At 36.2% G+C, this 27,287-nt stretch overlaps 1 protein-coding gene across 3 annotated transcripts in view; it reads left to right on the top strand.

Moving 5' to 3' along the window:
- Nucleotides 1–26,781, top strand: part of ACADM (acyl-CoA dehydrogenase medium chain) — a 633,245-nt gene extending 606,464 nt beyond the window's left edge. For all 3 annotated transcript variants that reach the window (XM_044085786.1, XM_044085785.1, XM_044085787.1), the window contains one exon: nt 26,399–26,781. In XM_044085786.1, the coding sequence (XP_043941721.1) occupies nt 26,399–26,470 (72 nt within the window). In that variant the 3' untranslated portion in view covers nt 26,471–26,781. The remainder of the gene's footprint in view (nt 1–26,398) is intronic.
- The last annotated feature ends 506 nt before the right edge of the window (nt 26,782–27,287 follow it).

Here is a 27,287-nt window from a genome sequence, read left to right as displayed (position 1 = left end):
CGTGACATCCCCACATATTCTCTCATTAATAACAAGGTCCTAAGCATGGAATCAGTTGTGAGGGACTTGGGCACCCAGGTTGATAGCAGTCTGACTTTTGCCCACCATATTGCCTCGGTTGTATGGAAAGCTTTGTGCATGGCCCACCTCATTAGTAAGGGTATCTCATCCAGGGACAAGGAGGTCATAACATCCCTGTATTCTTCCCATATAAGACCCATTATTGGGTACAGTGCCCCTTTCGGCATATAACTCACAAAGCACATGCAGCAGCTGGAGAGACCACAGAGGTTCCTCACCAGGAGAATCCAGGACCTCAGACATCTGCCATACACAGATAGGCTAAAAGCCCTGTCTCTCTACTCAGTCTCATACAGACTCCTCAGAGGTGACCTGTGTCTAGCATACAAAGCAAATTCAGGCCCCACCTTGATGGGACTGCTGCATATTCGCAAGTCATGCTCCACTCAAGTAACCCGCATGCGTGACTTCAACCTGGTCTGTGACATCAATAGTACTTGTGGCGGGACAGATTTGTGTCCCAGACACTCCACCTTCTGTGGAATAGACTATCTCTCCTCGTCAAACACAGTACCTTATTAACCCTTTTTAAGCGCAACCTGGATAACCGGATGGGGAACAGAAAATACACCACTGGAATTCCACCTGTGTCCCTGCTAGACAGGAGAGTCGGGTGCTGACGTGTCAGAATATAGGCTAAATTCTTGGCTAGGCTTGTAAGGGCCTCAGGCCAGTAGCCTAGTAACATCCTATGATCCTGTGAATCAGCTCCACACATTTTTTTGCAATTCATTACTTTTAAATGCTTTATAATTACATAGTACATCTCAGCCACCTGAGGTCACTTTTCCTTACTTGTGGATTGTATGCACAAAATATTATAGCAGCCTACATTTCCATAGTTACCCTGTCTCTTAAACCAGCAGTGTATTTGTGTTCTGTAATCTCATTACATCCTTAGGTTTACTTGTGTTATGTATTCTGTGATGTCTTCTCTTTTCTTTCATGCATGAATGTATGTATGTGCTTCTGTTTTTATTATGGTAGTAATAGTAAAAATTACATGTGTTGACTGGGTAAGCTCAGTGGGTATGTTCTCTTTTCTGGGGCAACTTAGGAGCAGTGTCTAAGTGACTTGCTTAGTCACACCATAAGCAAATGGAGGCTGTTGTAATCAGACACAGATCTGCTGGAGGTGTAAGTCTTGCAGTACATAGCCTTAAACCTCTGCACCTAAATGCCATGTGTAAGTCAATCAAGCATATACGAATTAGTGTTGTATTTTTAGGTTATTGCTACTGTGCTTTTTTTGGTGAAAATATAAATGCCTTGTGACAGCTGCACAGTATGCTGTTCTGACTTTATATTTATATTGCTTACTTTGTACAGCATTATAGTTTTCTACAGCAAACCATACTTTATTGCTTTGCTTCTCAAAGGTATGGTACAATTGCTAATACTTTGTATTATGTGAATGTTATGTCTGTGGCATGGATCATGACTGATAAGTCTTTGGACTAGTTGTCTTACCTGGTTTATCAAAATCCACCACTAACAAGTGTGAATACAAACTCAGTGTATCAGATGGGCGTGAATAATATAATGCAGTCTTTCTTGCTGGAGATGCAGAAAGATAGCACTGAGCTTTCCTCCCATATCTCTGAGATAGGCAAGGCCCTAATGCTAACCAGTATTCTGCTGTTGTAAAAATAATGTCCAAGTACAAAAAATAATTGCCTAAAGCTGTTTGATGATTCATTTTTGTCTTCTTTCCAGCAGGATTTAGTATAAGAATGAAATTGCGAATAGTCCCTAGTGCTTTGCTAGGGATGGTTTACGTCTTACATATACACATCTGCACACCACCTGTTTGCTTTCATTTGCTGGCCTAAGGCATTGATGGCCCTCATAGTGCCTTTTTGCCAAGGTTAAACTTGGAGACATTCTGACATAATAAACTCCAATTCAGACACTATCAAAGCAGTACTGCTTAATGCTAGAAGCTTGAAAGACAGTATCCCAGAATTTGAGGTCTTCTGTTGAAGATATTCATGTTTGTGTAGTTACAAAAATTTGGTTTCAGTGAAGACTTCCAAGATGGCTGCTCATTGAATAATATCTTAATTCTAGCTCTCCCAGTGTGAAAACCAAAACTTAGCAGAGAAAGCCAGTGGACCTAGATTTCTGGGTAAATTTCAGTAACTGGCTAGTAAGTGCACTGCCTGGATTGCCAGGAAAAAAGAAATACAGAGGACCTGAAGGAAAATCAGCTGCAAAAAAAACATTGACTGGGAAACATACTGTTATGGTTCAGCAAAAAGCAGTGCAAATGCCATACTTGAATTCCAGTAACCTAGAGGAAAATATAAGGCAACTGCACACAGACCCGACTAAAAAATAAATGAAACACTGATGGAGTGTATCAACTCAGGCAATAAAAGACTGGAGAAATGGAAGACGTTTTAAACATATTCAGGTAAGGTGATAAAACTGCAAACTCAGAGGTCAAAATGAAGAAAAGGCTACGGAATATGAGACTGCACAAGAAGAGATGTTTCCGAAAATAGATTTAGAGGACAGAGCATATAGGGAAAACCTGAGATTTTCTGCTGTACCCAAGAAGTTGGAAGGAACAGACTGTATTAATTTTATGAAAGCACAAATAAGGAACTGGACGGGTATTCCAGAAAAGAAATTGTTAATTGAAAGGGCACATGGTTATGAGAAAAACAACTTAGACCTGTAAGAGTAACGATGCAATCGTGCCCGCAGAATGAGATGATTCTGACAAAACTGTCAGAATGACAAAGTACTAAAAGTGTCAGAGTGTTTGTATACTCATTGTACACCAGGCAGAATAGAAGTAAATTTATTCCATTGTTCAAGGAATGCTGAGAAGCAGGTGTGAGATTCAAACTGCTGTACCTTGCGATCTTCAAAATATTTTTCCCTGGTGGAACAAAATAATTTTTTGATGACGTGCATGGTATGTACGAATTACAAAGGTTTGTTGTCATGTGTCTGGTCAGGATAAAACTGACAAACATTCATGTGTTCTGTTCAAGCAGCTTTGTTATGTACAAACACATCAGGATTGAGGCATAATAACTTTAACCTAAATAAACTTGTAAACAGACTAGCTATTACACTCATACATGCTCATTCTCTGGCTGCACTCTCAAAATGGCACTGAAGCTAGCATGCCCTTGCTAGTTATGTGCACATGCTGTCCTTGAAATGCTTCTTAAAAGTACAACACACACACACACACACACACACACACACACACACACACACACACACACACACACACACTGTTCCACATCCTCCCTCTTTGAGAAATAGGTCATGAAGTATTGACGACATTAATTAACATGCAATTGATACAAATAACACTTTGATATGCAATTATACAGAACTAAATACACAGACAGTTATGTCCAGGTTGCTGTGTATTTTCACACTAGGTCTAGAAATATGACCAAATCATGTCACATAGAAATTAGAATTAGATCTAGCAACTGGGACGGTCTCTGCTGAATGTTCAACTTAGGGGACATCAGGAACAGAAGTAGAAGTTACATGTTCTGCAGCAAGAACATTGTCTGGATTGCTCTGAGATCTAGAGTCTGTATCACAGGAACAATGCTGCAATTTTGATTCTGATACAAGAAGATGTCTGTAATTTCTCCTGTACTCTACACCCTCAGATTCTACAAAGTAGGATCTCAGTTCAGCACATATACCTGTTAGTTGACCAATCAGGTCGAAACCTTTCGTCGTTTGTATCCTCACTGTCTCTCTTCTTTTAATGGATGAAAAAATATGCTTGATTTATCATAGCTGGACTTCTGGAAAGAATGATTTGTGTATAGTTGGGCTCTAATTATTCTGTTGTTCCTTGCTTTAGGCCTCAAACTGGAACTTGATAGGCAGTTTTGTTTTGGTTTGTCTAGATAGAAGTCTCTGAGCAGGCGAACAACATTTATTGTCATGGGGTATGTTTCTGAGATTGAGTACATTTAAAAAGACATCGGTATTATCACGCTTTGACTTCTCTAGTAATTGCTTTGCACTCTGTACTGCATGTTCAGCTAGCCTATTTGACTGGATATTCTGGGCTACTAGTAACATGTACGAAGTCCCATTCTTTTGCAAATTTCTGAAAGAACTGACTACCATGGACTGAGAAATGACATTTCAATTTGGTGATAACAGCAGTGAGCATTAGGTTAGGTAATAAATCGATCTCAAACCAGTTCGAATAAGAGTATACCAACACTAAGTAATGCTGATTGTTCCACTCAAATATATCAGTTGCTATGGTTGACCAAGGTAGTTCAGGAACTGGACTTAGCTGGTGTTTATTTTTAGTAAATGCAGTTTAGTACTATTGCATACTGAACAAGAAGAAAGTATCAATATCTTTTGCTAGAGAAGGCCAAAATACTAGACCCTGTTACCATTCTTTCGGTAGATTCGGAACCTGGGTGACCACAATGCAAAATCTGGATATGTTCATGTTTTAAGAAAGCAAGAACAACAATTTTAGGACCTTTGAAAATAATGCCATCTTCCATCAACATCTCATCTCTGCAAGGAAAATAAGTCTGCACTTCAGGTGGTACACTAGATTGCTTTGACGGCCATCCAGTATTAATGTAGTGGTTGAAGTTTTGCAAAATTGGATCAGTCGTATGATCTCTCATCAGGTCTTGTGGTAAAAACTTATGCACTTCCATGACATCAAAGTCAAAATTCTCTGCATTAAGTTGTTCCATTGTATTTCTGGGCGATCTGGATAAGGTATCAGAGAGATAAAGAAGCTTGCCTTTTGTATATACCATTTTGAAGTTGCACTTTTGCAATTTGAGCATCATTCTTTGTAATCTCACTGGAGCTGAATGCATAGCCTTCTTTAAAATAGTGACTAGAGGTTGGTGATCAGTCTCACTCTGAATAGCTCGACCATAAATATAATCATGAAATTTTGAACATGCAGATACTATTGCCAAAAGTTCTTTTCCAGTTTGAACATATTGCATTTCAGTTTGAGTACGAGATCTAGGTCTGCCTTCTTGAAGAATAACTGTGCCAAGACCAAATTTTGAAGCATCACAGGAAAGAGTGACTAGTTTATTGACATCATAGTATCTTAATAAGCAATGTAGGTGGGATGACAATTTTCAGCTTAAGGTCTTCAAATGCTCTCTGGTGGTGTTCCAACCAAGACCATGTAACATTTTTGTGCATCAGCTCTCTCAAAGGCACTGTAAACTCACTGAAGTCTGGTGTAAACTTGCTTAAATAGTTGACCATACCAAGAAAATGTTGTAGAGCTTGAACATTATCTGGTGCTGGCTGCTTGCTTGGACGTGTCTGGTCGCAAGCCAGTACTAGTAAATAAATGACCTACATATGTAAATTCTGATTGAATTTCCACTTCAGAGGATTGAGCTTTAAGTTTACTTCATGTGCTCTGTCTAAAACTCTCCTAAGGTTTCTGTCATGCTCTGCTTCACCATTGCCTCCAACCAATAAGCCATCTGCTACTATGGCACAAGGATAACCTGAAAAAATTTGCTCCTTTGCATGCTGAAAGACTTCACCTGCAGAATTTATTCCAAATGGCATCCTAAGGAATCTATATCTTCCAAATCGGGTACTGAAAGTAGTCAGTAATGAAGATTTGCAATCAAGCATCACTTGCCAAAATGAACTTTTTGCATCCAAGAGAGAAAAACAGTGGCATTTGGTATTAGGGCTGCGACTTCCTCGACTGTACGTATAGGATGATGCAGTCTCTTTAATACTTTGTTCAAATCTCTATTGGGTCAATGCATATTCTGATTTCGTCTGAGCCTTTTGTGGGCTGCTACTATGGATGACACCCATTCAGTTGGTTCTGTAACTGGACAAATTACACCTTGCTGCACCATTTTATCCAATGTGGCTTTGACTTTATTCTGCATAGCTATCAGAACTGTTCTTGCTGGTCTGACCACTGGACTGATCTCTAGGTCTAACCTCATAAAATACACAACTGGAAGTTTGCCTAACTTGTCATTGAAAACATCAGCATACTCTGGAAAAATAAATTGGAACTAGGATATGTACTTATATGATGAACTTCGTTGGTAAAGGAAAGCAGATTCATTCTGAAATTGTCTGAGACACAGTAATCACTGCACAGGTCTTCAAACTACATAGAGTAGTAAACTGTAGCAGTTCCTAGCCAAATAACATAAAAGCACTACTGAGCCTTTGGTTTGAATTTCTTCACCTCCATAAGCAACAAGTTTTGCACAGCTGACCACATTAAGTTGCTCACTTGCTCTCACCGTAGCAAAAGTGTCTGCTGACATAACATTACACTTTGAACTAGTGTCTACTTTGAGCTCTGTGGGTTTACCATTGATCTGGACAGTACAAAACACATTGTTCTTTGCCAACAAATTTACTGCCTCAACCTTTTCACCAATTACTGAAACACAATCAGAGTTGCAGTTCTCTATATAATCAACTTGCTTTTTCGAGTGACCCTTCTTTGTAACTGTGTGAGGTGTGCTTGATTTGCAAACATTTTGAAAATGGTTCCATTTTTTACACTTGTGGCGTTGCTGACCAAATGCTAAGCACTTTTGTCTTTTAGACTCATGATTGGCACCACAGTTGCAACAGTTAACAATAAAGCTTGATTTGGGTTTTGCTGACTCACCCTTGTACTGCACTGAGCATATCCTTTTCACTGAACTAGTCTTAGAATGTACTGGAAAACTACAGGTTTTACCTGCCACACTCGCAGGGGTACAGCTGCCATATGTTTAGGCCTGCTTCTGCTAGCCACATGTTGCATGCTGTCTATATTTGTTCTGGAGCCTACTGAAACCATGCTCTTAGGCACACAAGGATGCTTGCAAGTGATTTCTGTAACTTCATGAATTTGACAAATCTCAATAGCGTTACTCAGTGTTAAATCACTGTCACGAAGCAAAATCTTTCTCACTGCAGCACTATTAATACCACACACAAGCCTGTCCTTTATTAACTCATTTTTAGGTCACCAAACCTACACATTTCAGCTTTTTCTCAGGTCAGTAATATAAGCTGCAAAAGTTTCTCCTTGCTTTTGATCACTTGTGTAAAACAAATGCCTCTCTAATGTAATATTTGTTTAGGGGTTACACATTTCCCTGAATTTGCATTTCAAACACTCTAGGTCTTCCCTTGATTTAGCCTGTACAACAATGACTGTTTTCCCTTTCATATAGTGCTGGTGCATACACAAATGAGCGCTCTCTTTCAGTGGCCTCTGACCTAGCTAAGTTTAGCAAAGTGAATGCTGTGGTGCATGCATCTTTGTCAGAATAAGGTACTTGTATAAAAATATTGTACTCTTATGCAAATATGCTCCAATTCTCTGCAATATTCTGATCAAATACAAGTGGTGATGGTTTTTAAAATCTGCCTGCTATGCCAACAAGTTACAGCAAAACACAATGCAACCCAAGTCCACTTGTAACTGTACAAACATGCACACTTATACATATGCCTGGAATTTATGCCACTATTTGTAATTATGCCCAGTAGTACAACAATCCTCTGAATAACTGAAGTTTGCAAAATAAGTCTCCTGGGCACAAGAACATTCTTGAAATCACTGTGCTATAAGAAATCACCAACATTTCTAAATAACTGCACTGTGCGAATAAACTGGGCAAAAGAAGCTCATTTCAAAGTAATTGCACTTTGCAAATAAACAGTACACAGCACACTGAAACATTCCCAAAATAGCTGTACTTTGCTAAATAACTCTGTACAGTGCAAGAAACCCTCTGTAATGGCTGCACTCTGCAAATAGATACCCAGCACAAGAAACTTTTCGTAATGACTATATTGACTGCAGTTTACGAAATAGTTGCACTTTACACACAAACTCTTCAGAATAAATGCACAGTAATAAGCACACATTGTAAGCTGTTTTACACACTTGGAGATACTTCAGATAACTCTAGTTATGTCCTTAATAGCTTCAATGCAAAATAGTAGTTTATGCCAAAACACAGTATCTTGCCAAAAAATGTGCAATCGCCTTGTTTTATTTTTGCTTAGTGTGCTCTTTTTGCCCATTTTTATATATTTGTTTTGCCCATTTAATCTCTTTTTATGCCCATTATACTTTTCTTGTGCTTGTTTTACTCTAAACTTGCTTGTTTTACTTTAAACATGCTTGTCTTGTAATTTCAAACCCCTTATGTGCTTTTCTGATAATCATTTTGTCAAATATCTTAATTGTAAACATTTTGTTTCATTAATAAACTTTTTGTGCCTCTAGCTTATTTAATGCGGTTTGTGCCCTTGCAATGCTCCATTTTAACTTTTTTAATAACAAAATCGTTTGTGCAAGTATTCATTACCTTTGGTTAATTTCTGGCCCCTTTATTGTGCTTGGTTCTCTTAGTTTACCTTCTTTGTTAACTCTGCACCTCGTAGCTCTGAAAAGCAGTCTCTGGAATCTTGCTTGTAGCACCATGTCACTCGTCTGGTCAGGATAAGACAGACTAACATTTGTGGGTTCTGTTCAAGCAGCTTTATTATGCACAAACACATCAAGATTGCGGCTTAACTTTAATGTAGATAAACTTGTAAACAAACTAGCTATTACACTCATACATGCTCACTCTCTGGCTGCACTCTCAAAATGGCACTGAAGCTAGCACGTGCTTGCTATTTATATGCATATACTGTCCTTGAATTGCTTCTTAAAGGTACAACACACACACGTAGAGTATTCTACAGTTGTCCAACAAAAAGTGAGCTGTGAAACAGGAGATTCTGCTCCTTGTTCTTCTGGTAATAAAACCACAGAGGGATTGTGCCATTGAAACCTTTTTCATTGTTTCAACGGAAAATGCGTGAGAGAGGGGAAAAAAGCAAAGCACAAGAGTTGACTAGCAGAATCAAGAGTATGTTGGAAATAAGGCAGAGACTGGCTTTGAGAAATGGAGATGAACAGGAATAGACCAAGAAAATCTAGAAATGTTGGGACTTTCTTGGACTTAGTTAAACTTGTAGGGGATTCTAAAGCATCTTGCCCGACTTCGTCATTAATGTTTGGAGAATAAAATCAGTAACTTGGAAATTGACAAATGTGAGATTACAAACAGTAATTATATTTGTGAAACATGACAGAACAACAAAATCTGGAAATATTGGACTTTTTTGGACTTTGTTAAACTTGTACAGGATTCTAACTCATATGCCCTACTTCATGTCATTAATGTTCAGAAAAATATTCAGGAGACGGGAAAAGGAGGGAGAAAGTTAACTGTAAGTAAGACCAGTTTATTTCTTAACTCATTCCCCCCAGTACAGCTCTTTTGTGTGTGTACCTTGAACTCCCAGTAGGTGTGCCTTGAGCCTTTAATAAAATTAACTTATCACCTTAGTTCTAACAAATACCCCTTGACAGAGGTCACATATACATACAGTTGCATTTGCCATCATGTATTCTTCAGGATAAAATATTCTGATGCCTTGTGTGTAACATGATTTTGGAATTATTAATGCAAATATGAACAAGCAGTAGTTGATGCCTAGACGCACTGTAGGAAGTAACTGCAGAAACTTTTGGAAGCACACTCGGCTGTAATGAGTTAATAGTATTACTAAAATAGTGCATAAATAGGTGCTCCTATTTTTTTCCCCCTTCTCTGTTTCTTCTTCAGTTTGAAGAAATGTAGGCACTGCAGTATAAAAAAATCAGGTTAAAAGAGCATGTCAAATGAAAAATTACTGTGTTTTTTCTCATTCTTGCATAGGTAAATCGCTGGGTTACATCCATTAGCTTAATCTGGTAACATGTTTTAAGAGAAACCAAGTAAATGAAAAAGAATATTGAATATTATAAAGCTTTTCTTGTAGTAAATAGTTTTTTTGTCTGGTTCTCATGTCTCTAGCAGACAATCTGATAGAGAAATGGCTTGGATAAATGTTTTCCCAGCTGAGAAAGCTATAAAGATAAGACAAGACCAGACAGACCTCACTTAGTAGAACCATAGGCTGTACCATGCGTCTTAGCATGGATAACCTTTCTTTTAGGTTAGCTTGAGTCTCTGTGTGTGTGTGTGTGTGTGTGTGTGTGTGTGTGTGTGTGTGTGTGTGTGTGTGTGTGTAGCTGTCAGTTTGGAACAGTTGTTCCTATTAGGAGTGTAAAACTTTATTTGAAGATGTACATAGTTTTGTATGTGTTTATTAAGTTAATAGGAGGATATTTTGTGTGTGTGTGTGTTTGTTTGAGGGTTTTCAATAAAACAAAACGTTCTCTAAGATGTGTGACACAGGCTCAAGTGGAGATGGCAAACAACTGTATAAAAGATTAACCTGCCAAACACTATATGCATGTAACACAAAAGCTGGAACTAGACTTTTAACAAAAAAGCTGTTGTATATAAAAGGTGGGAATAATCATTTTCAAGAATGTGATGGTTTCTGTAATGTTTTTAAATGCTAATGGCCTCAGATAAATACTAAGAAAGAGCAGTGAACTATATGCAAAAATGGAGAATGCAAATCGCTATCCTACAGGAGACACACTTGGAAAGAACTGAACATGTGAGTTTGATAAAGAAAGGTTTTCAAGGTGGTTATTCAGCCGAATTCTTGGGGCAGAGGAAGAGAGGAGTACTTACATTAATTGCAAGAAGAGCTGCAATAGTAATAGAAGAGGATGAAAAGACAATAATGGTAGATTTGTAGTACTAAGGGACTACTGGCAAGGGAAGAGGATTATACTGACATGTATTTATATTCCACCAAAAACAGCTATAATGAAGGTTAAGAAAATTCTGGGGGAAATAATCAGCTTTCAGCAAGGAATATTACTTGTAGGTGGGGACTGGAATTTGGTGTGCAGCAGTGAAGATGTGGCTGGGGGCAGGGGGGACCAGAAGGGAAAATATAACAGAGTAGTAGATTTTTAAAGAAATTTATGAAAATATTTGGCATGGAAGATGTGAATTCAGTAATAGGAGTTTGGAGTGAAATTACATATTATTCCCCAAGATACAAAAAAATAGGCTAGGCTAGACAGAATTTATGTTTCACAGGAACAGGTGCATTTAATTCAAGGTATTGATATGCAACCAATAACTATTTCAGATCATGCGCCAATAATAACAAAAATTAAAAGGGTAATGAAATAAAACTGAGACACTGGTGCTGGAATAGTTAGTGGAAATTATTCGGGAGCTGTTAGAGAAGATAGAAACAACTTCTGAAAATATAGCGAGGGAGGGGGATAAAATTAAGGTGGAGTTTAAAATAGGGTGAAAATAAAAGAAAGGGAGATATGGTTAAAAAGTAACAATTATTATTTAGAGGGATTGACAAATGTTAAATTATTGCAGAATAGGGGGAATCTAACAGAGCAAGAGGAGCAGCTTCAGAATGCTAAACAGAAAAATAAGGGATTACCTTGATAATATGCATACGTTTAGAAAGATTGGTGTTAAGCAGCTGTTTTTGGTGATAACTCTAAAACGCAGAAAATTTTTAGCACAATGACTAAGGCAACAGAAAGTATAAAGGGCTGTTGCCAGGTTAGGGAGCCTATAACGAGGAAGATAAGGGATCGTGCAGATGTATTGGAGATATTTTGAAAGTTCTATAAAAGGCTGTATAAAGCAGAGAAATATGGAAAAGTTTATGGAAGAATTAAATATGCCAAGGTTAGAGGTACAGGAGGCTCAGTTACTAACAGGATAGGAGGAGATGAGATAAAAATGGTGATGTATAACCAGTCTACAGGAAAGTCCCCAGGAGTAGATTGTATTCCTGTGGAAGTTTGGAAGCTAGGAGAGAAAAAAATGATAAAGATCTGGAAGGTTTTGTTTAACAGTATTTTAAGAGGAAGAGAAGTACCAACATCCTGGAAGAAAGTGGTGGTAGCTGCAATACCTAAAGAGAGTAAAGATCAATCAGATCCAGCTTCATACAGGCCCATTTCAATCCTAAACTATGATTATAAAGTGTTTGTCTATAATGACTAAAAGAATTGGAGATGTAATGCCAAAATTGATAGATGTGGATCTATGTGGTTTTGAGGAGGGGAAGCAAACCTTTGACAACATTAACAGAACATTGATGATGCAGAGGGAAGCAGAATGTAAGAAAATACCACTGTTGTTGGTGGGTTTTGATGCAGAGAAAGCATTTGACAGAGTAAGCTGAGACTTTATAAGCAGAGCAATGGAAGCATTTGCATTCCCTGATAAAATTATAAGGTTGATTAGGAGGATATATGAGGGATAGGAGGCAAAAATTAAAGTGGGTAGAGTCCTCTGATAATCTCTGCTTGAGCAGAGGAACCAGGAAGGGTTGTCCCCCCCCCAATTGTTATTTGCATTATATTTAGAAGCATTGGCAAAGAAAATAAGGGACTCAGAAATTTGAAGCTGTAATTGATGTGGTAGTCAAGAAAAGCTGGCTCTTTTTGTGCATGACATTATTTTATAACTGGCAAAACCAGAAAGAGAGATTACAGTGCTGTGGAACATATTGAGATGGTTTCATACCTTTTCAGGATACAAAATTAATGAAGCTAAAGCAAAGGCAATAGCGGTAAATGATGTACCCACATACAAATTGGTTCAGCAATATCCATACTTATGGGGACATGATAAAATGAAGTATTTAGGAATATGGATTAAAAATGTTCCAGTGTGGCAGCTAAGGATATGCGGGAAAAGACTAAACAAAAGATAATACAAAAACTGAGAAAAATGGAAGTTCTGATATATAGATAATGGATAGTAAGATACAAGCAGTTATGTTTTTAATCCCTTTAGTCTTGTACACAGGTTAGGCATATTTTTATTAACCAGAGGAGAAGTTATGGATAGCAACTAATAAAGAGCTAAAGGATTTTATCTGGGTGGGGAAGATGGTAAGAGTCAAGTGGGATAAGCTTATTCTTCCAGTAGAACAAGGTGGATTGAAATTACCTGATTTGAAGGGGTATTTCAGAGCAACACAGGCTCCTATACATAGCACAAGCAGAAAACTGTAATTCAAATTGGAAAGAGATGATGAAACGGTGAAGCTCAAGCAGAAGGGAGAGACTGGGATTTTGGATGCAGAGCTTTAAGGAGAACAATTATACAGAATATTCATAAAGTAGCTGAAAGTATTCAGAGAACTAAGCCGACACGGGAATAGAGAAAGGTGATTGTGATGATTGGGTTGACCACAATTGGGGATACAGACATTAGGCAATAATTTATTGGAGAAAACTGGTGAATGAATTAAGGTATTAGGAGCAAATAACTAGAGAGGGAAAGATAATAGATTGGGAATATGCCAACCACTTATTTGGACTGCAAGTTCGAGATTGGGTTCCCTGTCAAGGATTGATATCAGAGTATAGGCAAAGTGAAAGGAATTGGGAGTTTCTAAACAAAAGACAAGCACTTAGTAGAATGTAGAACAGAAGTTGCAATTAAGAAAGGAATAATTAGTAGAGCGTATAAAATATTGCATAAGAATCAGAGGAGGTTAGAAAGGATTGGGAAGAGAGATTGGATAAGCAATTCACAAAGAAACAGTGGGGGGTATATGTATGTCTCCCAAAAATGCAACAATGTCTAGAAGATTTAGGAGCTTTGTGATGGAGAAGAAAGAGGTAACTGTGAACATATTTTCTGGGAGTGTAGTGAGTTGGCAGACTTTAAGGATTCCCTGCAGACTGCTCTGTCAGAGATCTAGGTAAGCAAATTAGGGTAACTAAGGAAGTGATTTTCTTGAGCTGTGATACAGAATTGGAATTTCCTATTGTAAGGCCTTCCTGAGTCTAATTATAATGGCTGCCAAAAAGCAATTGCTAGAAAATGGAAATCAAAGTCTAAGCCAACTTTAGTAGAAGTAGTGAAATAGTTACAGAGATAAAACAACTGGACTTGGGATCTTTATAAAAGGGTATGAGCAAATTACATAGGAAAAAAATGGGAAGTTTGATATTAATACATGCAGAGCAGGAAAGATTTAAATGAAGGAAGGATTTGTATGAGCTATGTAATGGTTGACTGACAATGACTGGATATATTATAAGTGATGCATAATGTTTGCAGCTACAGTTGTGTCAATATGGTTTGTAACATATAATGTTTGCAACTGAGATTGTCTCAGTATGGTTTATTTTCAATTACTTAAATGTAAAATTGCCTATGTCATACGTGATAATTTAATAAAGATGTTTCTTGTTTAAAAAAAACTGGTTCCAGTATACTAATAGCCCTCCGTGTTTGCCAAGGGTCATCACATGTGATGCATTTAGGGTCCCTGGGATCTGTGGGGCAAGCTGATATTTTTTAATCCCCCCATTTTACACCATATTTTACATGATGATAACCTGGAGCAAATTGCAAAAGTAAGTACATTACAATTGCAAACTACCCGACCCCCTTATTTCCTACCAAGCATGAAGTATACTCAAGTCTGATTGATAAATTTGCTATTAAACTAGATAGTACTTATGAGGGATTATAGCTACCCTTCCATCAGATGGCAAATTCATTCCACTAGCAACAAATATATCCAAAGATTTCAAGATTCCATAACTTTAATCCCAGTTTCTTTGATCAGATAGTCCCTTCCCCACTAGAGCTGCAACTCTTCTCATTCTAGTTCTTACTAACCTATCTTCTGCCAGTACTTCCTCCCCCTGGTAAAGTCTGACTGCAAGGTATCATGTGCTTTTTTAGGACTCAGGCCATAAAACCATAAATAATTCAACCATAATTTAGGGTTTACTTTAAAGCCAGCTATTCATCACTTGCTGACAATATTAAGAATAATAGATGGGATAAGTCCATGATCATTCCCTAAAACTTGACCTACCTGCTTCTCAGAATTCTACTCTTTTTTAGGATAACAGCATTTATGTATCTAACCCCATCTGCTGCAAGTATAGTAGTATTTTTTTTTTTTACTTTTAACAGTTAAAAAATATAATGCAGTGTAATCCCATCTACTCAACCAAACCTCCCTTCCTCCAGATGGATACATTAAGATATTAAAAAAAATCATTGACTTTATATTTCTCATGTTGTAGATATAAACTACACTACAATAACTGTTTCTGTAGTGGAAGATGCATCTTGGTGAGATATTTGCTTCTAGTATTGTAAAAGTATTCTTTAAATAGCTAGTCCAGCCAGGTACAGCACATTGATGGCATGACTTATATGAATTAACTGATTTAGGACAGCCCAAAATCCAAAAAGTCATAAGAAGTGGGTATTGAGAAAGAAAATGAGAATGCTAATAATTAGAACATTTTTACCACTATATTGAAATTCTGTAGCAGTCTCATCAGACGTTTGACCTGGCAAAAGCTTTTGACACAGCCTCCTATTCAGGCATAGTAAAAAAGCTAAATCGAGAATAAACCACTGTGTCACCCAATGGGTTACCAACTGGCTCACAGATAGGGAGGAGTAAATCAAATAGGGGAAGTTCCTGCCACAAAAAAAAAAAAATGGTCATTATTGGAGTCCCCAGGGTCTATACTGGGATCTATCCTGTTCGGCATCCACTTCTGTGAAATAAAAGCCAGTACTGTAGGACTCTAGCCGACTAAGTTTGCAGATAACTGCAAGCTAAGAGCAGTCAATGAATCTGCAAATGACTTGGCTATCCTGAAAGAAAGTTTGTCCCAAATAAATAACTGGTGCTAAAATCATGGACAGAAACAGCCAACAAATTTATTTTATCCTTTGTGAACTTATCCACCCCGGGGAACTACCACATTGTGACAGTATGCTCCTACGATTTGACCTAGATTTTAGGATTTGGTAACTAATGTAGAGTGTAACCTAGCTTCTGAACATGTGTCCTACTTGTAAGAAAAACCTTCCATATTGCACAGCTTACAAACAAAGGGATTGTGTCTAGATCTAGGGATGTCATTTTCCTCCTTTACTTAGACCTCTTTAGGCTAATCGTTGAGTATAATGCCTTTGGTAAATAACTGTCCAGACACATGCAGCAAATGGAACATCCACAGAGATACCTTACTAAAAGAGTTTACAAGGCCTGTAGAATATATTCTACATGGCCCAGACTGCTAAGAGATGTCCTGTGTCTGGCACAGAAGACATCCTGTGACCCATTACTGATGGATGTACTACACATCAGAAAGTCAAATGGCATCAGAAATACTTGGTGTAGGGATGTAAACCTCTTCTGCAGCATCAGCAGAATGGTTTGGAGGGGCAGGTTTATCTCACAGAGAATACCGCTGTTTGTGAAATAGACTCCCCATCCATTTTCAAGAAAAACTTGGGTAAATGGATGGGAAACAGAACATTTACCTCAGGACAACCCTGTGTGCTACTAATGGGAAGAGGTAACTCCTAAATGCTTTATCTCATGTTTGGGTCCCCTAAAATTATGGTATGAACCTTGTTACTCTTACTAAGGGTAATATATAATTATTGACCATGGGGTGGGCAAGGCCAGTCTAACATCAAATAGGATAAGTTAATTCAAGCACCAAAAGAGAAATTGGCTAAGTTTAAAATTACCCACAAGGGCAGATAGCTTAATAACGTACCTGTAAACCTATAAACAACCATGCTTAGATTTTTTTTTTTTTGACCAGCTTGTTGAGTATTGCTATTTTTGTATGACGTTAGTATTAAATGGTATTGATTCCAGATTATTGGCCTGTATAGTCCAACTTGTATGACGGCTCAGAATTTGATCAATCCCAAAGCTAATGTAAACCAACATTACTAGTGTTTTAAACACATTTAAATAACAAATCATTATTTCATGCACTTTCGGAAATTGCACATCCACATAAATATATCACTTAAGTTATTGGCAACCTTGAAAGTAACATTTGATGTTCTCAGGGAAACACAAATTAACAGATAATGCAAACCATTTAAAATTAGGTTTAGGTAGAATAGCTGAATATTTTGTAGTAATATACATATATATATGTATTTTTAGATGGAGTGTGAAACTACTTGAGGATTGCATGTTTCCCAATATGTAGAAAATGTCAGTTGTCGAACTGAATTAAGTCTAAACATAACAAGGATCAACTACATTATTCCATTTATAACAAATTATCCATAAATAAAAAAAGTAATTAACATCACTGGGTGTTGTTAAAATATGCCATGGAATCTCAGGGCATTCTCCTCTATAAAAGAATTTCTTCCAGAGAGTTCTAACTTCCTTAAACCAGAATTTTCCAAGACGAATAATTGTTTTGCCTGAACAAATCTTATAAGGCAAAACCTTCATTTAAAAAAAAATTCTCCCAGCAAAAGAAATCCTTAAATCTGACCAAGCAATAACTGAACTAGCTATTTACTGTTGATTTTAATTGTCAAAGAAAAACAAACCTTGCTTTGGTTGAATATTTGCCTACCCAAAAATTTTATAGACTCCATCTTTTTAGAAATTCCAGGAATTCAAGAATCTGTTTTATTGACATAACGTGGGTTAGGGCTGGATTTTTTAACACCTACACTGAGTGTACAGCATTCTGAATGAGCAGACAACACAAGCATAAGTCCTGTCATCGTCCTCATAATTTTAGTTTTCCTACTGATTTTCTTGCAACCTTAAATTGGAGGGGGGGTCATAAAGATTATCACAATGTGTAGACTATGTCTACACTTAATCTTTCTGAGTGAATAGACAGTACAAAAAATGTGATAGGGATGTTCTTGTATAGAGACTGCATAAACTTAAATGTAAACATTCATGAATATGGCCCTTAGTTTTCATTTCATTAATTATAAAACTTGTCAGTGTTTAAATTAACTTTAATTTATCCCTTACAAAAGACAGAAGCAGTAAAAAGTCTTTGAGAATCAAAATTAAATCTTCAGCATAAGAAAAATCTTCAGAATTGCATTCTGTAAGTCAAAAGGGACTATATTATCATTCCATATTGAATTAATAATACGATTTATAGACAGAAGAAATAAAGCCGAGGAAAGATGTCAGTCTTGTCTAACTCCTGAATTTTGTTGACTTCCCTGTTTATATTGTAATATAATAATTTGACTGAAAAAAGGGTGCTTATTAGGTTTAAAATATTTCTGATAATCCAATACATTCAAGAATGTGAAAAAGGTAGTGTCTGTTTACTAGGTTAAAAGCTGTATGAGTATCCGGGGAGCAAAATGCTATATCTAAAAAGGTAGTGTCTGTTTACTAGGTTAAAAGCTGTATGAGCATCCGGGGAGCAAAATGCTATATCTAAATCAAAAATACATGTGTTATTTTTACAAAGAAATAAAACTGCCTGCAGTAACTGAGCATCAAACTTGATTTACCTGGTACAAAACCAAACTGAAAAGAAAAAATTATATTTAGTATCTTGTCTAACAAAATAGATTTAAAGGTTTTCACAATATTGTAATTAGTGTATAAAAGGAAAGTAGATCTGTAATTGGCAGTATCAGTTGAGTCTTTGTTTTTTGTAATCACTATAAGTATGCGGTTAGTTCATCAACAAAAGTTTTAAAAATTCTGCTGGAAGAAAATTATTTGCCAAGGACTTGGTAACTTTTTGTTAATGTCTGAGGAAAAACATAAACAGCTGATTAGTTTGTCCATATTGTGGTAAAAAAACATTCCTGCCACATCCAAATTTATTGGGTGAGGAGAAGGCTAAATTTGTTGAAAGAAATATTCAAGTGCAGATAAAATTTCCAGATGATTTAATATTAAAATATTGCCTCTCTTTAAAAAATGTAATAAAATTAGTTATGTTTTAGAAAAGCATTCATGAGCATCAGCCTGATAATGTCTGTCTTGGTTAGCATTACACTGCTCAGATTCCCATACTGAAAAATACAATAAATGTGTAATTAGTTCAGCCCTTTCCTTATCACATGTACTCAGATTAATTGCAGAAAGTTGATATAAGGTTATACTTTGGTCAGCAATCAAGTCTGAACGGCTTTTTATTTTTAAATAATTTTAAAGAAGATTGAAAGAATTTCTGTGATATAAGCTTTAAAAGAGATTCACATATTGGAAATTAAAATTCCATCTTTATAGTTGAGCAACCAAAATAACCTAATAGCCTACCATATTACATTTATACAGTGAATAAAATCTCACAATAACAGGTCTCTTATAGCCAGTCTTTTAAAGTCCCACACCATGTGCTACAGCAAAGGATGTCTAATAATTCCTTGGTGTCAGCAGCCTTCTCAAATAGTACCCAAATGGTTCTTCACTGTTTGCGCACTGGGATTCCATTTAATCTGATGTTTAAAGATATGGCTTTGTATTCCATATTGAGAATACACTCATGAGTATTATGTAAAGACATTTGCATTTTTTTCCTGAAGTCATTGGCATGTTTATTAAATAAATCCATTAAATCACCTTCTAATTTAGAATTAACCAAATTGAGGTTAGAAATCTGTTCTAAAAGAAGCTGTTTCTGATTAAATAAATCAGAAGAGATGTTAAGCTTTAACTTCTGCCATTAAGGAATTGATTTTATACCTCCTAGCTTGTGCACAAAAAGGAATAATATCCTGTGGTTTCTTCTGTTCTTTTACCCACAAATTCTAAGGTCCGGCAACACTCCTGTGATGTCAGAAATAGGTTGAAGACTGAGATCCCTTTGTAGTAGTTTAATTTTTCCTCCAGATGTGCACAGATTCTGGGATACACATATTGACAGCCTCCTTTCAGCCAAATTTTCTCACTGCTGTTTTAGGTAGAAATAGATAAGCAGTATTGCTTTTCGTGTCCTTTTTACAGAATTTCAGAAGTTTGATTTATTTTTAACAGTGAGATTGCAAGTTCAGTTTAATCCTCCCGCATAAGGTATTAAACCATATGCCTTAACTGTTAAGAAATTAAAAATGTTTAAATACATTTGTCATTAAATTCATTCATGTCTAGAAGGTAGTAATGAAGTAGAGGAGAGTAGCCATCTTTGCACCCAGTCCCAGGGGGGAAAATGCCAAGGCAGTTTAGTTTCTTTTAGAGCTCAGGCAGTTGGAACCCTGTTTTAACATCGCATCTCATGACATTTTAACATTTCTACGGATAGAACTGATGACTTTATCTCCAGGAAACCATGGTAGTACTGTAACAAAGATTAATTTTGTGCATGCACATAATGAAGGTTTATTAACCAACTTCCTTGCCACACTATTAAGCATTTATCTACTACTTTGAAGCACAATTAGTCCCTAAACTTGCTATTTTTAAGGTAGCCACTAAATTAAAAATTCATACACAAGCATAAATACAAACATTCACCAAACACCCTAGCCTAGCTAAGTCAGCCTTCTTAAATCTTAATGCACAAATATTTGCAATAAAAAAAATAAAGTAAAAAAGAACCACATACCCCATTCAATTCATATTGCACGAAATGACTTGCAAAAACGTCATGTTCAGTGTTCATCCTTTAACTTTATACATGTGATCATTAATTATTTCGTATTTTTAATCATTATTTCTAAAGCTGACCGAATCAAGTCAGCATACATGAAACCAAAGCATAGACACCACAAAAACTGTTGTTAAAGTATAACATTTAAAATATTTAAAATATTTTTAACAAGAAACATCTTTATCACTTATGACATAAGACAAGCCTACATTTATATAAATGAAAACAAACCATATTGCCTATTTTAGTTGCAAACATTATGCACCACTTATACCCAATCATTGTCAGCCAAGCTAATTCAAATTCTGCTTTCTTTTAAAGCTCATTCCTTCCCTGTATATATTGTTCCCATAACTCCCATTTTTTCATATGCAATTCACTCCTATACTTTTCTAAAAGATCCCAATTCTAGTTGTTTTATCTGTTACTATGTTCACTACTTCTAGTACAGTTGGTCTAGACTTTGATTTTTATTTTCCAGTAATTCCTTTTTTTTGGCAACCACCATAATTAGACTCAGCTAGACCTAAATATGTCTAGGCAATTCCGATTCTGTATCACAGCTCAGAAAAATCATTTCCCTAGTTACATCGATTTCCTCACCCACTATCTCTGCAGGAAATCTTTAAAGTCTGCCAACTCATTACATTCCCAGAAAGTATGTTCTCAATTACCTCTTTCTTCCCCATCTCACCACCAACATTTGCTATCTGCCTCAGGAAGAATTCTCTGGAGTCTACTTGGGTATAAAAATATCTATATAAACATTTCCAAGCAAGAATCCTAGATATTGTTGCATATTTGAGAGGCAAACATATATCTCCCATTCTTTCTTTGTGAATTGCTTATCTAGTCTCTCTACACAATCCTTTCTAACCTCCTCTGATTGATTCTTATAGTTATCATGCAGTATTTTATATGCTGCACTAATTATTCCTTTTTTAAGAGCAGCTTCTGCTCTAGATTCTGCTAATAACTCTAGCAATGCTGGGCTTTCATTTAGGACCCCCTATTTCTTTCTTTTTGCCTATAGTCCGATATCAGTCCTTGATGGGGAAGGCAAGCTCTAACCTGCAGTCCAAATAAATTCTTGGTATCTTCCCATTTTACTGCCTTTCCCCTCTAGTTATTTGCTTCCAGTACCTTGGTTCCTTTGCTAGTTTTCTCCGGTAAATTCCACCCCCCTGCCTATTATTTGTATCCGTAATAGCAGAATCTCTCTTCTCCATTCCTGTGTGAGTTTAGTTCTTAGAATACTTTCTGCTACTTTATGAATATTGTTCTCCTTAAAGGTCTGCAGACAAAATCTCAGTCTCTTCTTGTTTCTTGAGTTTTCCCGTTTCATCATAATTTTCCACTCTGAATTATAGGTTTGTGCTATGTATAGGAGCCTTAACTGTGTATCTTTGAAAATACCCCTTCAAATTGGGTAATCTCAATCCACTTTGTTCTATTGGAAGAATCAACTTATCCCACTGGACTCTTCCTGTCTTCTCCTCCCAGATAAAATCCTTCAGCTCTTTATTAATTGCTATCCACAACTTCTCTGGTTGATAAAAATATGCCTGACGAGTGTACAAGATTTAAGGGAGTAAAAACATTGTAACTGCTGGCTATCTTACTATCCATATCCATACAACAGAGCTTCTGGTTTCTCAGTTTTTGTATTATCTTTTGTTTAGTCTCTTCCTACATATCCTTAGCTGCCACATCTGAATCATTTTAACCCATACTCGTAAATGCTTCATTTTAAAAATATCCCCATAAATATGGATATTGATGAACCAATTTGTGTGTGGGTACATAATTTACCGCTATTGCCTTTGTTTTAGCTTAGTTAATTTTGTATCCTGAAAAGATTTGAAGCTGTCTCAAAATGTTCCACAACACTATATTGTCCTTTTCTGGTTTAATCAGGAATAAAATATCATCTGCAAATAGAGCCAGCTTTTCTTGACTACCATACCACTTATATCCTTGAATTTCTGAGTCCCTTATTTTCTTTGCCAGTGATTCTAGATATAATGCAAATAAAGAGGAAATAGGACACCCCTTCCTGGTTCCGCTTCTTAAGCAGAAATTATCAGAGAGGAACCCACCCACTTTAATTTTTGCCTCCGATCCAGTCCCTCATATATCCTCCTAATCAACTTATAATTGTATTAGGGAATGCAAAGGCTTCCATTGCCCTGTTCATAAAGTCCCAGCTTACCCTGTCAAATGCTTTCTTTGCATCAAGTCCCACCAACAATAGTGGTATTTTCTTAACATTCTGCTTCCCTGTGGATCCTCAATGTTTTGTTAATGTTGAATGTTTGCTTCCCCAATTTTGGCATCACGTTTGCCATTCTTTTAGCCATTATAGACAAGCACTTTATAATCATGGTTTAGTATTGAAATTGGCCTGTATGAAGCTGGATCTGATCACAGCTGCCACTGCTTTTTCTAGGTTGTTGGTACTTCTCCTTCTCTTAAAATACTTACTGTTAAACAAAACCTTCCAGACAGTCGTTTCCCTCCTAGCTTCCAAAGTTCTACAGGAATACCATGTATTCCTGGGGACTTTACTGTATATTGATTATACATCACCATTTTTATCTTATCCCTTCCTATCCTAACTGTTGGTGATTGAGCCTCATCTACCTCTAACCTTGGCATATTTAATTCTTTCATACACATTTCCATTTGTACCTTTTATTGATTTCCATATTTCTCTGATTTATACATACTTTTATAGAATTTCCAAAATATTAATAATTCTGCTACAGGATCTCTTGTTATCTTCCTTATTATAGGCTCCCTAAGCCTGGCAACAGCCTGTTCTACTTTCTGTTGTCTGAGTCATTGTGCTAAAAGTTTTTTGGCTCTAGTTATTACCAAAAACAGTTGCCTAACAGCAATCAATAAACTTATGCATATTATCAAGGTAATCCCTTCAGTAGCTCCTCCTCTTGTTCTGTGAGATTTCCCCCTATTTTGCAGTACTTTAACATTTGTCATTCCGTATAAATAATTCCTGTTATTTCTTAACCATATCGCCCTTTCTTTTATTTCCACCCTATTTTTAAACTCCACTTTAATTTTATCCCCCCTCCCTACCTATATTTTCAGAAGAAATTTCTATCTTCTGTAATAGCTCCTGAATAATTTCTGCTACCCATTCTTTAAATTCCTTTCTTTTCAACAGTTAGGTGGGAAATTGCCAGTGTCTCATTTTTTATTTCATTACCCTGTGTGTTTTATTTTAGTTGTTCTTGGCACGTGATCTGAAATAGTTGTTGGGTGCATGTCAAGACCTTCTGTTAAATGCACGTTTCCGTGAAATGTAAACTCCCTCTAGCCTATTCCAGTTTTTGTATATTGGGGAATAATATATAAATGAACTCCAAACCAGTTGTACTGAATTCACGTCTTTCAGAAATTTCTTCAAAAGTCTACCACCCTGGTTATATTTTCCCTTCTGGTCCCCCCAGACAAATCTTCACTGTTGCAAATCAAATTCCAGTCCCCACCTGTGAATAATATTCCTTGCTGAAAACTGATTATTTCTCCCAGAATTTTTTTAAACTCCATTATAGCAGTTTAGGTGGAATATAAATACCTGCCAGTGTAATCCTCCTCCCTTGCCAGTAGCCCCTTAGTACTACAAATCTACCATTATTATCTTTATCTTCTTCTGTTACTATTGGAGCTACTCTTGCAATTAATATAAATACTCCTTGTTTACTTTGTTCCAGGTATTCCGCAGAGTAACCATCCTGAATACCTTTCTTTATCAGATTCACATGTTCAGTTCTTTCCAAGTGCTATTTGCACTCTACATTTTTTTAATATAGTTCAGTACTCTTTTGTATTTACGTGTGAGACCATTGACATTTAAAGACATTACAGAAAGCATCATTGTATTAAAAGGTTATTATTCCCACCTTTATGTATAACAGCTTTTTGTTTTTAAATGTCTAGTTCCAGCTTTTGTGTTACATGCACACACAGTTTGTCAGGTCTTCAAACAAAAAAAAAAACACTCCTAATACCCCCTAAAACATTTTAACTTAATAATAACAAACAAAACTATGTACATCTTCAAATATTAAAGTTTTCCCCTCCTAATAGGAACAGATGTTCCAAACTCCAAACAAAACTTGGGAAATACAAATAAACCAAAGAAAACCACTAGTCAGCAGTGAAGCAAAACGGCAGACCCACCAGTAATTAAAAAAGATTTATTGAAGCGCTTTTCGTTGCCACAATAAAGCAACTTCCTCAGAAAAAAATTCACAGTAAAGAAACTGTTATTTAAATGGTTAGAAGCAAAAGCGTTTTTTTCTCATCTTTTATAGATGATTTTCTTTCAAGTGCTCTGTGTTTCTTTTTTCCTGGCAGTGCACATTCTAGTCTGTTTGTGAAATGTATCCAGAAATATAAATCCACTGACTTTCTGTACTACATTTCTGTTTTCACACTGGGAGAGGTATAATTAAGCTGTTACATCTTGGTGTAGTAACAGTTTAAAATACTAAGTAAACAGTGATATTTACAGACAGTCTTTATTCATGTGGATTGTCCTAAAAAGATGGTATTTTAGTAGCCTTCAGAGTAAGACAATTTGGTATTACATGCATGTGGCAGGAAAGGCAATTTATTATACACGAACATGTAGGTAGGATTACTCATCCGAAGTCTCACTCTGGGTCTTAAAAACAACCAGCAACTCCATAACAGTGTTATGAATGGTCAGTAGCTTTTTACCCTTTTCCACAATGTAACAACAAGCATTTTTTTCCTGCATATAGCTATTGATGCAACCTGTTTTATACTGCCGATATCAGTATATTCTTTAAAGCAAGAACATTGTGCTTAACTTGTTTGCCATACTTGTGTACATTTACAGCCATGTTCTCCTTGCCTTTTCCCATTGTTTTCATAATGTTTCTGATGACTTAATACTTTTTAATGTGCTGGCCAACATATATTTGCACCTGTTACTCACAAATTCCTGATTGAGTAGTGTCACATTTAGAGCAAGTCATTTTGTTTCCCAGAGGTATTTTCTGAAAAAGACATCAGGAGAGAAGTGATGCTCCATCTCTTGGAAATCCACATACAAATACAAATCTGGTATTGCATCTTGAGACTAAACTAGACAGCTTGGTTGTGGACTCTTTGACAAAGGAGCTATCCGTTTTCTAATCTGTTTCTCTTTTACCGTTTGTTTTTCAGTGTTCCATTGACTCATCTTGTTTGGGTGGAATCTCTAATACTTAAGAAGCTGTCCCACTGTAACTTATTACTAAGAGGCTGCTTAAAGTCGAACTGTATATTTATTTCTATAGTATTTTGTTCAAGAGTGGCATCTCTTGCTGGGCCTTGTCCCTCATTTTGGAGCATTATATTTGGTGTATTTTCTAGACAGTTTCTTGCTTATGTCCTGTGTAAGCTGTTACAAGAACTTACATAATGCTCATTTGTCGTGTCTGTCATGTGGGTCTTTGGGAGAGAGAACTACAAGTTGTATGAAGACTGTCTGCGTAGTCATCATGAGCTTGTACCTGGACCAGTTATGTGCTTCCATCACATGCTGCAAAGAAAACATTAGCAATGAGGTTGGAAAGTTACATGAAAGTTTTTTCTCCTTTATTGATGCTACCAGCCTACCTCTGTGATGTGCTACTATAGTGTGTTTTTAATTGTACATGGTGTTTTCTTGTGAGATTCAGTCATATGTTTGACAGGAGTCCATCTTCTTGAAACATGCTGTCTGAAAGCTGTGGAGTGTTGTTTCAGAACTGCATTTTCATATACATTTAGTATTTACAAAAGTGATTCTGATGAGAAGCTATTAACACTTAGCATAGTAAACAATTTAAATTATTTGTCTAATTCATCCACTTTTTCATGTGTTGTAATGTATATTGTTTACTCTTTCAGATATATGAAGGCACTGCCCAAATTCAGAGAGTGATTATTGCTCGTGAGCACATTGGAAAATACAAGCAGTAAATGGAATTGTACATCTACTAAGTAGAAACATTTGAATTATAGAGTTTATGATTTAAATTATTTTCCATTACTGTTTTCTGTATATTCACAGGAAAATTTGGGTGCCTTAAGAAAAGGTTATCATAGCTGACATTATGAATGAAAACATTTTAATACATTAACAAATATGTATTGATTTCGATGTGTGGTGATCTTTTTTTTTTTTTTTTTTTTTTTTTTGCAAATGTTTTATTACCTCATTGATTATACAACCATTTTGTATAATTTCCTGGCATGGAAAATATGCATTTAATAAAGTTATTTTATATCTTTTTGTTGAAGTATTATTGCATAAATGTGTTAATATGATAGCTGAGTACCAAGATTATTTGGGTCTGTATTAACTATTCGAACGCTTAAACATTCGAATCACTAAAGATCGAACTTTAGTGATCGAAGGTTCAAATGTTCGAATATTTTAAAAAATTAAAAAAAAAAAAAAAAAAAAGTAAAGGGTGTAAGCAGGGGGGGCAAGCCCCCCTGCACCCCCCACACCCTCAGCTACTTAAATATACCAACTCTGAGATCATGCTACAGTGTAAGAAGTGGAAAATTTCCATTTCCGCACTGAAGTGCGATCTCGGAGTTGGTATATTTAAGTACTGGGGGGTGCAGGGGGGCTTGCCCCCTTTACTTTACATTTTGGTTTTTTTTTTCTATTTTAATTTCTTTTTTTAAAATATTCAAACATTTGAACGTTCGATCACTAAAGTTTGATCTTTAGTAATTTGAACGTTTAAGCATTCAAGTATTTAATATAGACCCGATTGTTTAACTT

This window comes from Protopterus annectens, chromosome 10.part0, assembly GCF_019279795.1.
Source record: "Protopterus annectens isolate FY-2018-M chromosome 10.part0, PAN1.0, whole genome shotgun sequence".
Classification (NCBI taxonomy): Eukaryota; Metazoa; Chordata; order Ceratodontiformes; family Protopteridae; genus Protopterus; species Protopterus annectens.
This window is presented reverse-complemented; position numbering and strand designations above follow the sequence as displayed.